At 44.9% G+C, this 12694-nt stretch overlaps 1 protein-coding gene across 3 annotated transcripts in view; it reads left to right on the top strand.

The window, feature by feature from the left end:
* Positions 1-12694, top strand: part of slc26a10 (solute carrier family 26 member 10) — a 100123-nt gene that overhangs the window by 36233 nt on the left and 51196 nt on the right. For all 3 annotated transcript variants that reach the window (XM_073071150.1, XM_073071149.1, XM_073071148.1), the window contains exons 8-12: positions 1767-1880; positions 4004-4081; positions 7190-7285; positions 7567-7673; positions 12146-12215. In XM_073071150.1, coding sequence (XP_072927251.1) covers positions 1767-1880; positions 4004-4081; positions 7190-7285; positions 7567-7673; positions 12146-12215 — 465 coding nt within the window. The remainder of the gene's footprint in view (positions 1-1766; positions 1881-4003; positions 4082-7189; positions 7286-7566; positions 7674-12145; positions 12216-12694) is intronic.

Here is a 12694-nt window from a genome sequence, read left to right as displayed (position 1 = left end):
TTATTGACATGTTGTGAAATTAGTTGTTTTGCGACAGCAGTGCAGTGCAAGACATAAAAATTACTATAAGTTGCTATAAAGAAGTAAATAGTACAGAAGAGGAACGGATCCAGAGACCGTTCAGGAATTTGATATTGGAGAGGAAGCTGTTCGTAAAACACTGAATGTAGGTCTTCAGGCTCCTGTACCTCCTCCCTGATGGCAGTAATGAGAAGAGGGCATGTTCTAGATAGTGAGGGTCCTTAATGATAGATGGGCACACCTCTTATCCTGGGAATTAATCCAGTGAGTCTCCCCTGGACTGCCTACAATGCCAGTGTAGGGAAATGTGAAATTCTCTGCTTGAAAAGATTGATGAACTTGGGATTCAATTAAAGTTTCAATACTGAGACTGATCATTGTTTCGCAGGTCGGGGGAGGGCAAAAGAGGATTAAGAGACATGGAATCAATTAGCATGGATATATACGAGCCATGGGTAAACTGTGTGGTGGAACAGGCGGAGTTGCCTTCTTGCACTTCAGTGACCCTCCTCCTTCACTGATAAATATGGATCAACTCAATATGTGTGTGGCCCCATCACCCTACGGAGCCACTATTTCTGCTCAGAGAAACCAAAAATGGGGCAACTCCAATTTTTGCAAGATATTAGATAGAAAGTCCGTGGTGACAATACAATGTGTGTTCAAAGGCCCAGAGGGAATCCATTTTTAATTGGGTCAGTAGCAGAGGAGATGATGGAGGCAGACACAGTAACAGCACATAGAAGGTATCTGGACAGGTACTTAGAATATAGAACATTACAGCACAGTTTAGGCTCTTCAGCCCTCATTGTTATGCCAACCTTCTAACCTACTCCAAGATCATTCTAATCCTTCCCTCCTACATAGTCCTTCATTTTTCTATCATCCATGTGCCTGTCTTTCTTAAATGCCCCCAGTGTATCAGCCTCTACCACCATGCTTGGCAGGACGTTCCACACACCCACCACTCTCTGTGTAAAAACTTACCTCTGACATCCCTGCTATACTTTTGTCTAATCACTTTAGATTATACTTGAATGAGCAGAGCATATAGGGCATATATAGAACACGGAACACAGACCAGTACAGGACAGGAACAGGCCCTTCGGTCCACAATGTCTATGCTGGCCATGATGTTGAATTAAACTAAATCCCTTCTGCCTGCACATGATCCATATCCCTTCACTCCCTGCATGTTCATGTATCTAACAGTCTCTTAAATGCTCTATCATATTTGCTTCTAGGAAGCCTGTTCCAAGCACCCTCCAGTCTCCGTGTAAAAAAAAATATGCCCTGCACACTTCCTTTAAACATCCCCCTTCTCACTTTAAATGCATGCTCTCTAATATCTGACATTTTTATCCTGGGAAAAAGACCCTGACTGCCCTAATGTCGTAATCTTTTCAACTTCGGGTCTCCCCTCAGCCACCGATGCTCCAGAAGACAAAGCCCAGGTTTGTCCAACCTCTCCTTGTAGCTCACACACTCTAATCCAGGCAATATCGTGGCGAACCTCTCCTATGTCCTCTCCAAAGCCGTCACACCCTTTCTACAATGAGACACAGAGGGAAATGGAATTAATTCAGGCAAGTGTAATTAGTATAGACAGACATGGTATGTCAAAGAGCCTGTTTCTATACTGTACAATTCTAAAACCATTTTTGAATGCAAAGTGACAAATGCCTATACATTTTGTTTCCTTCCCTATCTGTATTCCCAATAATTTATTTCTGTCTCTTTCACAGGAACTGCTGGCTCATGGTATTTCCAACACCGTCGCCTCTTTTTTCACCTGTTTCCCAAGTTCAGCCTCACTAGCTACAAGTAACATCCTAGAAAGTGCTGGTAGCCACACACAGGTGAGGATATAAAGAGTACCGCGGAGCCTCAGAAATTACTTCAGTCTGCTGTGATATACCACTGTTTAAACCTTGGATATCAAACTAGAAGTAAGAAATATCTCACAGGTCTCCTGAGTCCTGGGATATGAATTCATAACTGTTCTCAGTGGCTCTCTGAGTGTTGTGTCCATTTCCAGACATTCACCCTCAACAATATTGATCAGTTAGGCACAGAGAGAATCTGTATTTACTGACAAGTACATTTATTGGCTCAAATCACAAGCACGTGAAGATACAAAACTAAGTACCTGTGTGCACACCCACTAGGTTTCTCTGACCCTACCTGAACATTCAAAGAATAGAAAAGGCATCGATTATAACTGATGTTTCAATGACAAACTCTGCCATCTTCATCGAGGATGGCGGAGATTGTCATCGAAACATTGGTTATAATCGATACCTGTACCCGGCAGGAAGCCCGAGAAGAGTTTATTATACGCTGGGAAAGCATTAAATCCTTTTTCAATAGAAAAGGTAATGCCTGGGAGAAGGAGCTAATGCTGGCCAGGTGTTCCTCTTGATGCCAATGGAACCTCCAAATTTCCATTTGGGGTCATCTACTTTTGTGATGATTGTGGCTGCATGGTACTCCCAAAATCCTCCATTCTTATCAGATTAGCCTGTTGTGTTTCCATTTTGTTGGCTCAGGCTCCTCTAACTGTTCTGTGTCAGCTTCTCATTGGGTCTTGCCCAAGGCTGTGAACAGTATTACCGTATTGCTCTTCCACCGGACTTGTGCCTCAAGACGCTTTATCTGTTCTCCCTGAACCAGAACAGTTCAAAACAGCTTAGCCAGTTCAGCTAAATATTGTACTCAGACTACTTCAAGTCACAGGCTGTTCTTTCTACAAGCTTACCATTTCCACATAACCATATAAACAACTTCTTATTTGGAAAGAGTCAATTCACAAAATGGTGGGGGCAAGAACAGTCTCACAAAATAAGACCATAAGACATAGGAGCAGAATAAGGCCATTTGGCCCATCGAGTCCACTCTGCATTCCGTCATGGCTGATTTATTATCCCTCTCAACACTATTCTTCTGCCTTCTCCCTGTAACCTTTCACATCCTGATCGATCAAGAACTTTTCAAACTTCACCTTAAATAAACCCAATGACTTGGCCTTCACAGCCATCTGTGGCAATGAATTCCACAGATTCACCACTCTCTGGCTAAGAATTCCCTCAGAGATGAGGAACAGAGATTCCTCATCTCTGTTCTAAATGGACGTGCCTCAGTTTTGATGAAACATCCTCTCCACATCCACTTTATCCAGACTTTTCAAGATTCAATAGGTTGCAATGAGATTTCCCCCTCATTGTGGGAAGGGAATGGAAGCAGGGATAAAGAGCACAACTCACAGTTTGCAATGGTCAACATCATTGGAAGCTATGCACTGTATGTGAAAATTGCTCCCCTCCTCCATCTATTCCTGACTCTCCTCGAGTTTTGGAATGAGCTTAGGTAATTAATGCACACAAGGAGCACCTTTCCTACCCTTAAAGGAGCAAAGCCAGTGATTCAAATGGAGCCACTGCCTATGAAAGTGGAGACTATGGAAAGAACTTATCAGAGCTAATGGCCAATCACGTAGCTGAAGCCAGGAGCTTGTCCTGGAATTGGTGGACTGCACGTGAGTGAGAGTGAGAGTGAGAGGGAGGGTGGGAAAGGCGAACGGGGCTTGTTTCGTTGCTTGTTGCGTTCTGCTTTGTTGAGTTCTGTGTTGTTCTGCTGAGTATTGTGGACATGCTGGAATGTGTGATGGAGCTTGCAGGCAGGCAGTTCCCAGCACACCCTTTGGTGTGTTGTTGTTAATGCAAGTGACACATTTCATCATATGTTTCAATGTGCACAGGATAAATAAATCTGAATATGAGAGAGAGATACAGCTCAGAAAGAGGCCCTTTGGCCCACTGAGAGCATACTAACAAGCATCCACTTACACTAATTCCATTTTCTTTGTCTCCACATTCCCATTAACTCCTATGAGGTGGGATCTAACGGGCTACCAAGTAAACCAAAGTGGGAGGAAGTCGTAGTGAGTTCTATTAATCCTCTTTTACTTTTTTTTACATCGTAGCTTGCTGGGTTTTTCACCTGTCTGGTTGTTTTGGCGGTGCTGCTTCTGATTGGCCCACTGTTTTACTTCCTGCCCAAGGTGAGGAAAATAACCCAATCAGGTAACTGTTTCTGTCACTGGACGCCATACTACAGTTAATGCAATTATTTGTTTATTCTAATTTCTTCAGAGCCTGACAAGTATTTTCAGTTGTATCTTGTGAAGGATTCCAGACATAATTGTGTGCTTAGTTACCATTAGCAGAGCAAGACATTGTCCTTCGTTCTCCCCTTGGGAAGTGTTACATAGTGATCCCATAGTGTGTGTCCCAGACAAAGCTCTTTCCCCCACCCTGTTTGACACACCTTCACCATCACAGAATCCATTACACACATGTGCGAGTTGGTAAAGCCCTACAGCACAGCAAGAGGCCCTTCAGCCAAACCACTCTGTGCTCACCATTAATAACCATTTACACCAATACTATACTGATCCCATTTTACTCCCCACACTTCTCCCTGAACTCTCTCCACCCCAGATTCTTTCTCTGCCCCATGCACTCAGAGGCAATTCACAACCAATTATCCCACTGACCGGCACGCCTTTGGGATGTGGGAGGAAACCGGGCCACGGGGGGACGATGGCATTGCTGAATCACAATGACGCCTTACTGGTAGCAAACAAAACTACTAACTACTCTTTGTAAAGTTTGTAGATGATATGAAAATAAGTGGAGGGGCTGGTAGTTTTGAAGAAGTAGAGAGAGAGAGGCTTGGGACAGGGAGGGGAAAGGGAGGCATTTATATCAAATACAAAAAAGTGTTGCAGGTACTAGGGTAGGAAGTAGATACAGAAGAGAGGAAATTGTGTGGACTAGGTTAAGGCTGGGGCACTGTGCACTAAACAAAACATTGAAATTGATAGGGAAACACCAGACAGGATTGTGTGAGGAATGTCAGGAAGAGGAGTCAGTAGAACTTGTAATTCTGAGTTGCAGAAAGTATGGGATACAGAGAGAGATGATGAGAATTAATCTAAGGGAATTGGGGGTGCAGGAACTCACATTAAAAGGGTTGCTGGGCATGGGTGAGAGAACACAGGTCAGGGTATTTTTAGCTTTCTTAAGGGGTACAGGGGTTTTTTATAGGATATGATGGATAAACAGAAATAGGGTACTAGGATGGGGAGGATAAAGTGTAGGTTAGGGTATGTGTATGTGTGCGATTGGGTGAAGGGATTTAGAATGTGAGTCCATCGCATACTCCGGAGCAGAAGGTGGCGGTAATGCACCATTAAGCTGGGTGCCAACTGCCGTAAAACAAGAACGAGAGAGAGAGAGAGAGAGAGAGAGAGAGAGAGAGAGAGAGGCTACAGAAGGACCTCAAGAGTTTAGGAGAATGGGCAAAGAAGTGGCAGATGGAATACACTGTCGGGAAATGTATGGTCATGCACTTTGCTAGAAGAAATAAAAGCATAGACTATTTTATAAATGGAGGCTCAAAGGGTCTTGGGAGTCCTTGTGCAGGATTCCCTAAAGGTTAATTTGCAGGTTGAGTCTGTAGTGAGGAAGGCAAATACAATGTTAGTATTAATTTCAAAAGGACTAGAATATAAAAGCAAGGATGTATTGTTGAGAATTTATAAAGCACTGGTGAAGCCTCAGTTGTGAACAATTTTGGGCCCCTTTGAACTGGACAAGGTTCAAAGAATTGCATTGAACTGCTGCTGCTAAGTCAACAAATTTCACGTCACAGGCCAGTGATAATAAACCTGATTCTGATTCTGACTCTGAAGTTTCGAAAGTGCAGGATGGTTGTGGTGTGGAGTGTATGGACCAAATCGAGGTGCCTGGGCCTGAGATCGAGGAATGAGCCAATAATTGGCCATTGCTGAAGCAGACTTGGAACTGATTTGAAGCCACAGATCTGAGGCGAGGCGAGGCAGATTTGAGGTGGTGGGTCCCAGGCCCAAGAGCGAGGAACGAGCCGATATTTGACCCATTTAAGCGCCAGGACAGATTGGAAAGGTCAGATATGGGCTGAATCGAGGCGGTGGGGCCCAGGCCTGATACCATACCAAAATCTGAGTGTGAGGAACAAGTCGATGTTTGGCCGGTTTGAAAGAATCAGGTGTCGGAGCCAGACGCTCACTGAGTGTTTAGCTCACTGCTCGGTGAGGTTTACTTGTCGCTGTGCTGAACTGAGGCTGTGGCCAAGACCAGTTGCAGTGATGACTGACTTTGCAGCTGGTGAGCTCACTTCCCTGAACTTTAGCTCTGAACGTTATTTTTATTGTTTGCACAATTTGTTCGTTTTTTGCAAATTGGGTGTTTGGCAGTTTTATTTTTTAATGGACTACTGAGTTTCTTTGTGTTGTGGTCGCCTGTAAGGAGACAAATCTCAAGGTTGTATGTAATATAGATATTTTGATAATAAATGTACTTCCAACTTTGAAGTTTGAAACCCACACTATCACAGGGAGAACTTGCAAACTCCACACAGACAGCACCAGAGGCCAGGACTGAACCTGGAGCTGTGAGGCAGCGCTCTACTAGTGCACCACTGTAATCAATGACGTTAACACAGAGTAGAAAACATGGATTATATAAGGAATTTGAGGCTTAATATAGGCTCTGCCTTACAGAGCAGAGAACTGTGGATATTTTATTCAGATGGTAAACATTGTTTTCCTGTGGGGACCAGGGTAAATCATAGACTCATAGAATTATAGAGCACTGAATCAGGCCCTTAGCCCATCACGCTCATGTTGACCAACAAGTACCCATCTACACCAATCACGTTAACAGCACTTGGTCCGGGCCCTTCTCTGCTTTGGTGATTCAAGTGTTCGTCCAGATACTTCCTAAATGTTGTGAGATCTGCCTCCCCCATCCCCTCAGGCAGTGTGTTTCAGATTCTAACCACTCCCACCCCTTGTGGGGATAATAATTCTTCCCCAGATCCCCTCTAGGTATTTTATCCTTTACCCTAAATCTATAACTCTGCCATATTTGGCCTATCCAAGTCTCTCATGTTAGGTTCTCGCTCAGAAATCAGACCAAACCTATCCAGTCTCTCCTTGTAACTGAAACACTCCATCCTAGGCAACATTCGCATGAATTTCCTCTGCAGTTCAATCAAATCCTTCCTACGGTGTGCTGACCTGACAGTTTGGAGGCAGTGTTAATATAATCTCTTCTCTTTCTAGGCTGTCCTAGCCTGCATCAACATCACCAGCCTGCGCCAGATGTTCCTCCAGTTTCAGGACCTCCCGCAACTTTGGAGAGTCAGTCGGATGGACTTTGTAAGTCTTTCAAAGTCGGCCAGTGTGTAATCATCTTCTGAGGTAGCTGAGCCACTTTAAGAAATCATTCTAGAAGCAGTGAGGCACAGATTGATTGATGGCCTTCTCAGCTTGGGATTGACCCCATCAGTGTCAATAATCAATAATCAGTAAAAATAATCAATCATCTCTAAACAGGAGCGGGAACGTCCCTGTCATTAAGTCCTGTTACGCGTCCCGTGACCTATTTGATCCACCTAACCTGCTGTAAGAAAATGGTAACACTTTGTACCTTATTTCAGATGGTCTGGGTGGTCACATGGTTGGCAGTTATCACCCTCAACGCAGACCTGGGACTCGCTGTGGGGGTGGTCTTCTCAATGATGACTGTGATCTACCGCACTCAGAGGTACTGTAATCACTCAGTGTTGTATGATTAGTGTCAGACGTATTGCTGAGTGATGAAATCCGTACTACCCCGGTGAGGGCTCTGGACAGGGTAGGTGTGGAGAGAATGTTTCCCCTTGTGCAGTCTAGAACTGGGGGGGTGGGGGTTGCAGTTTAAAAATCAGTGGTCTCTCACTGAGCATGGACAGGGGGGCAAAGTGTTTTCTCGCAGAAAGTTGTGAGCAATTCGATCTCCTTTCTTCAAATGCCGGGGAGCTCTGTGATGCACCATTAATAACTCTCTGAGACGTGAGGCGAGATATCGGCTTTTATTGACTGGAAGAAAGAACAAGCAGCAATTGACCACCATACTACATCCTGGAGACTGAGGAAAGAGCAGTGCCTCCAATCGCCTTTATACCGGGGTCTGTGGGAGGAGCCACAGGAGCAGTCAGCAGGGGGTCTGTGGGAGGAGCCACAGGAGCAGTCAGCGGGGGGTCTGTGGGAGGAGCCACAGGAGCAGTCAGTGGTGGGGGGGGGGGGGGGCGTGTCCAGACAGGTATATGTAGTTCACCACACTCTGATTATTTTCAAGGGCACGAGAGGTCAATTCTGGAAAAGTGAGAAGCTGTAGGGTTACTGCAGGGAGACAGAAGGGTGGAATTGAAAAAAAATTAGCCCCCTCTCCATGGACTCTGGCTAAACTTCTCTCTGCCTTCTCAAGCATACTCAAGTATACTCAAGCATACTCAAAGACCCACACATCTCTTCTCCCCCCTCCCCTCAGGCAGGAGGTACAAAAGCCTGAAAGCACATACCACCAGGCTCAGAGAAAGCTTCTACCCTGCTGTTATGACTATTAGATGGTTCCCTGGTACAAATTCATGGACTCTTGACCTCACAATCTACATTGTTATGGCTTTATACCTGATTGTCTGCCTGCACTGTCCGTTCTCTGTAGCTGTGACACTTTATCCAGCACTCCGTTATCATTTTACCTTGTTCTACCTCAGTGCACTGTGTAATGATCTGATCTGAATGGACAGTATGCAAGACAAGCTTTCCACTGTATCTCAGTACATGAGACAATTCTAATTCCAAGTAGATCAGCCCTGATCAAACTGAGTGACGAGGCAGGTTCAAGGTGTTGAGTGACGTGATCTCTCTCATCTGGTATGTTCATACTGCCAGCCACCTGCTGGCATACACGTGGCACAGCTATGTTTCTCTGTGTTGCTAGATATAGGCATGGCTTTCCGAAGCCCAGGTGGCAGCATGATGCCACATTTAAAGAGCTCATTGCGCACAATTATAGGGATTACAGTATTGACACAACTGCCATCCACAATTCAGCCTTGAATCAGTGAGCACTTAGCCCAGATTCCAGCTGTTTCTGCTCTGGTCAGACTGCATGTGGATTATTGCTTGTGCTCAGTTCTGGTTGCCTCATTACGGGAAGGATGTGGTGGCTGTGGATAGAGTGCAGAAGTTCACCAGGATGTTGCCTGGATTGGAGAGTGTTAGTTCTAAGGAGAGACTGGACAAACATGGATTGTTTTCTCTAAGGCGTCAGAGACTGAGGGGAGAACAGATAGAAGCTTGTAAAATTATGAGAGGCACAGATAGGGTAGGCAGTCTAAGTCTTTTAACCAGAGTCAAAATGTTGAATATTTAGCTTGGAGGTGAGAGAAACGATGTATGGGCCAAGTTTTTTTTACACAGAGAGTGGTGAGGGCCTGGAATGCTCTGCTGGATGCCGATATGATGGAGGTGCTTAGGCGTCATTTAGACATGCACGTGAATATGCAGGCTATAGAGGATGTGCATCATATTTGTGCGGGTAAAAGGAAGTCAGTCCTTCAGTCCTTCAGCATGAATTATGATTAAGTTCTCACTTCATATAATTTATTTCATAACAAATAATGAATTGTTTCTACAAGGTCATCAATTATAACTTTCCAAGGAGTTTTTGACAATGGGCGAGCCTGTTAAATTGATCAAAGTCCCCGTATATGTTGAAGGAGTGATCCTGAACTCTTGTGGTCGAACAGAGAACAGTCCCAGCTCTTTCCTATTCCAACGGGCTGCTGGCGCCACCTTCCCCATTGATCACTGAACAAAATCCTTTCTGCATTTGCATCACGCCTGGCTTTCCTGCATGAATTTCAAGTGAAAGGAAAAAAAATATTTTGCATTGTGACTTCTATTTTTAGCCCAAATTGTATTGCAAAATATTGAACAAATTAGACTCGTAGTCTTTGGAAATAAAGTTTATATACCTGCTGCCAGTGTTTTGTTTCCTGAAGCAGCCTGTGCCTGGTCAAAGTTGTCTGACAGGCACTAGAATAGCCCCTGAAAAATGCCGCCATCCAAGTCTGCTATTCTGTTTTGGTGACTTCACTTACCTGTGCAGGAAATCGTTAAAAGCACAACCTTCCTTTCAAGATGAAAACAAAAGTTTCTGCCTGGAATGCACTGCCAACGATGGCAGTGAAAGCAGATACAACAGAACTGTTTAAGAAGCTGTTAAATAGGAATGGAAGGGATATGTTCAGTTTCTGAACTCCAGCTGTCTTAGGTCTTGTAGACAAAGTGAACCGTGGTTCATTGAGAGTAGTATTCATAAGGGTGAATGATACATGGTTCTTACAATGCAAGAACACAACGAGATACGTGCAGGAGTAAGTCTCTCATCCCCTCAAACCTGTCCCAGTATTCACTAAGACCATAAGACAATAAGAGCACAATTAGACCATTCAGCCCCTCAAGTCTGATCTGCTGTTCCATCATGGCTGATTTATTATTTCTCTCAACCTCAGTCACTTGCCTTCTCCCTGTAACCCTTGACACCCTGATTAAATCAAGAAACCCCATCAACCTTTGATTTAAATGTAAGTAATGACTTGACCCCAACAGTCGCCTGTGGCAATGAATTCCATCAATTCACTATCCCTTCTGGTTAAAGAAATCCTGCAAATGAACATGGTCGGTGTGTCCCAGGCCCCATCTCCACTTTTGTGTCAGCTCCACATTGCCTTCATTCCACAATCTTAAAATACCCCCAGTGACCTGGCCTCCACAACCCTCAGGGGCAGAGGGTCCCAGGGGTTCACCAGCCTCTGAGAGATGATCTTATAAATGACTGGCCATAATCCTATAACATTGTCCCCTCATTGAAGACCCTCCTACTGGTTGGAAATATCTCAACATCCACCCTGTCAAGCTCACTCAGGGGCTTACGCATTCCATAAGTTCACCCCTCATTATTCTAAATTCCAAAGAAGACAAATCTGATTTCTTTATTGCTCACCCCTCTCATCCCAGGAATTGAACTGGTGAATCTCTGTTGGACCGCCTCCAATGACAGTACATCTTTCCTTAAAAAAAAGCACACCAGCTGTGGCCTCTACATTGAATTCCTTATCATCAGAGAAATTACTTGTCGCAGAGGCTGGTGAATCTCTGGAATTCCCTGCCCCAGAGCAGAGGGGTGTGGAGACCAGGTCAGTGGGGGGGGGGGGGGGGGGGATATTTAAAGAGGAGGTGGAAGCACTTTTGAAAGATCGGGGAAGTGGGAAACCAACACAGCAGGAATTGAGGCCTAGGCCAGATCACCCATAATCTTATTGAATGGTGGGGAGACGCCTACTCCTACTCCAATTTTCCTCTGTTTGTTCATGTGTTCTGACATGAAGGAGTCCATGCCTTGATCTTAAAGAAGAGCAGGGGAGTTGCCCTTGGTGTCCTGGCTAAATTTTATCAGCACAAAGATTATATGGAGCACTGCTCATGGGATCTTGCCATGTACAAATTTGCTGCCTGCATTTCATATGTTATAACAACGTCTCCAGTTCCAAAGCACTCCAAGTTGTCTTGTGTTCTTAATAAGAGTGAAAGGTAAACTTGCTTCAGTGGCACCAGCCGACAGAGAACTAACGGCCACAATCTCAGAGAACTCCTTGTTTTTCCTCAAGGAGCATCTCGGGGTCTCTCCCATCTGCCTGAATTGGCAAACAGGGCCTCAGTTTAACTTGTTAGTACTTCCTGCAACACCACACTAGAGTCTCTGCCTCGGATCATGTCCAAGTCTCTGAAGTAGGACTGGAACCCACATCCTACCAACTCAATCAAGAACACTACCAACATATCCAATGCCCAGGTTCATTGGAATGGCCCCTCCTTCCCCACTCTCACTCCAACCACAGAAGAATAAACCACCCCATTAGCAAACCTGTACTGTCTAAAGGAAACTGCCAGTTGGAATGAGGGGGCAGTTCCTTGATGGAGCCAGCAAGAAGGAGAGATGCCTATCCCATCAGCCTTTGACCCAAAGATCAGAGCTGTGAGAGTAAGAATACCAAACTGTTATGGTAGCTAATGCTTCAGAAATGATCCTTAGCCTCTGCAATACTGAGGGCAAGGGCAGGAGGTGTTTTGGTGAAGGCTCTCGCCATCGTAGCACCCGATGCTAACCTTTGGATTTTGGCTTTGCAGAGCTGACTGCTCCGTGCTGGGCCGAGCCTCAAACACCGAGATCTACCGACCTATGGAGGAGAACAGTATGGTAAGTTCCAGAGGGGTCAAAACCCCTTGTCCAGCTCCTGCCGTGACCACACTGAAGGCTCAGTGATCACAGAGGGCAGCACTCTGACACACCGCTCTGGACTTTTGCTATGATAAAATCCAGGTAATAAAGTCCTAAGCTATTCAACCCTTCCATATAACTCAGGTCCTCAAGTCCCAGCCACGTCCTTGTAAATTTTCTCTGTACTCATTCAACCTTACTTACACTTTTGTTGTAGGTGGGTGACCAAAATCTGCACATAATACTCCAAATTAGGCCTCATCAAAGTCTTGTACAACTTCAACATGACATCGCAACCCCTACACTCATTACTTTGATTTATGAAGTTCAATGTGCCAAAAGCTCTCTAAATGACCCCACTTTCAAGGAATGATGGATCTGTATTGCCAGATCCCTGTGTTCTACCACACTCCTCAGTGCCCCACTGCTCACTGTGTGAGACCTCATGAAGTGCAGCA

Source organism: Hemitrygon akajei, chromosome 18, assembly GCF_048418815.1.
Source record: "Hemitrygon akajei chromosome 18, sHemAka1.3, whole genome shotgun sequence".
Taxonomy (NCBI): Eukaryota; Metazoa; Chordata; class Chondrichthyes; order Myliobatiformes; family Dasyatidae; genus Hemitrygon; species Hemitrygon akajei.
This window is presented reverse-complemented; position numbering and strand designations above follow the sequence as displayed.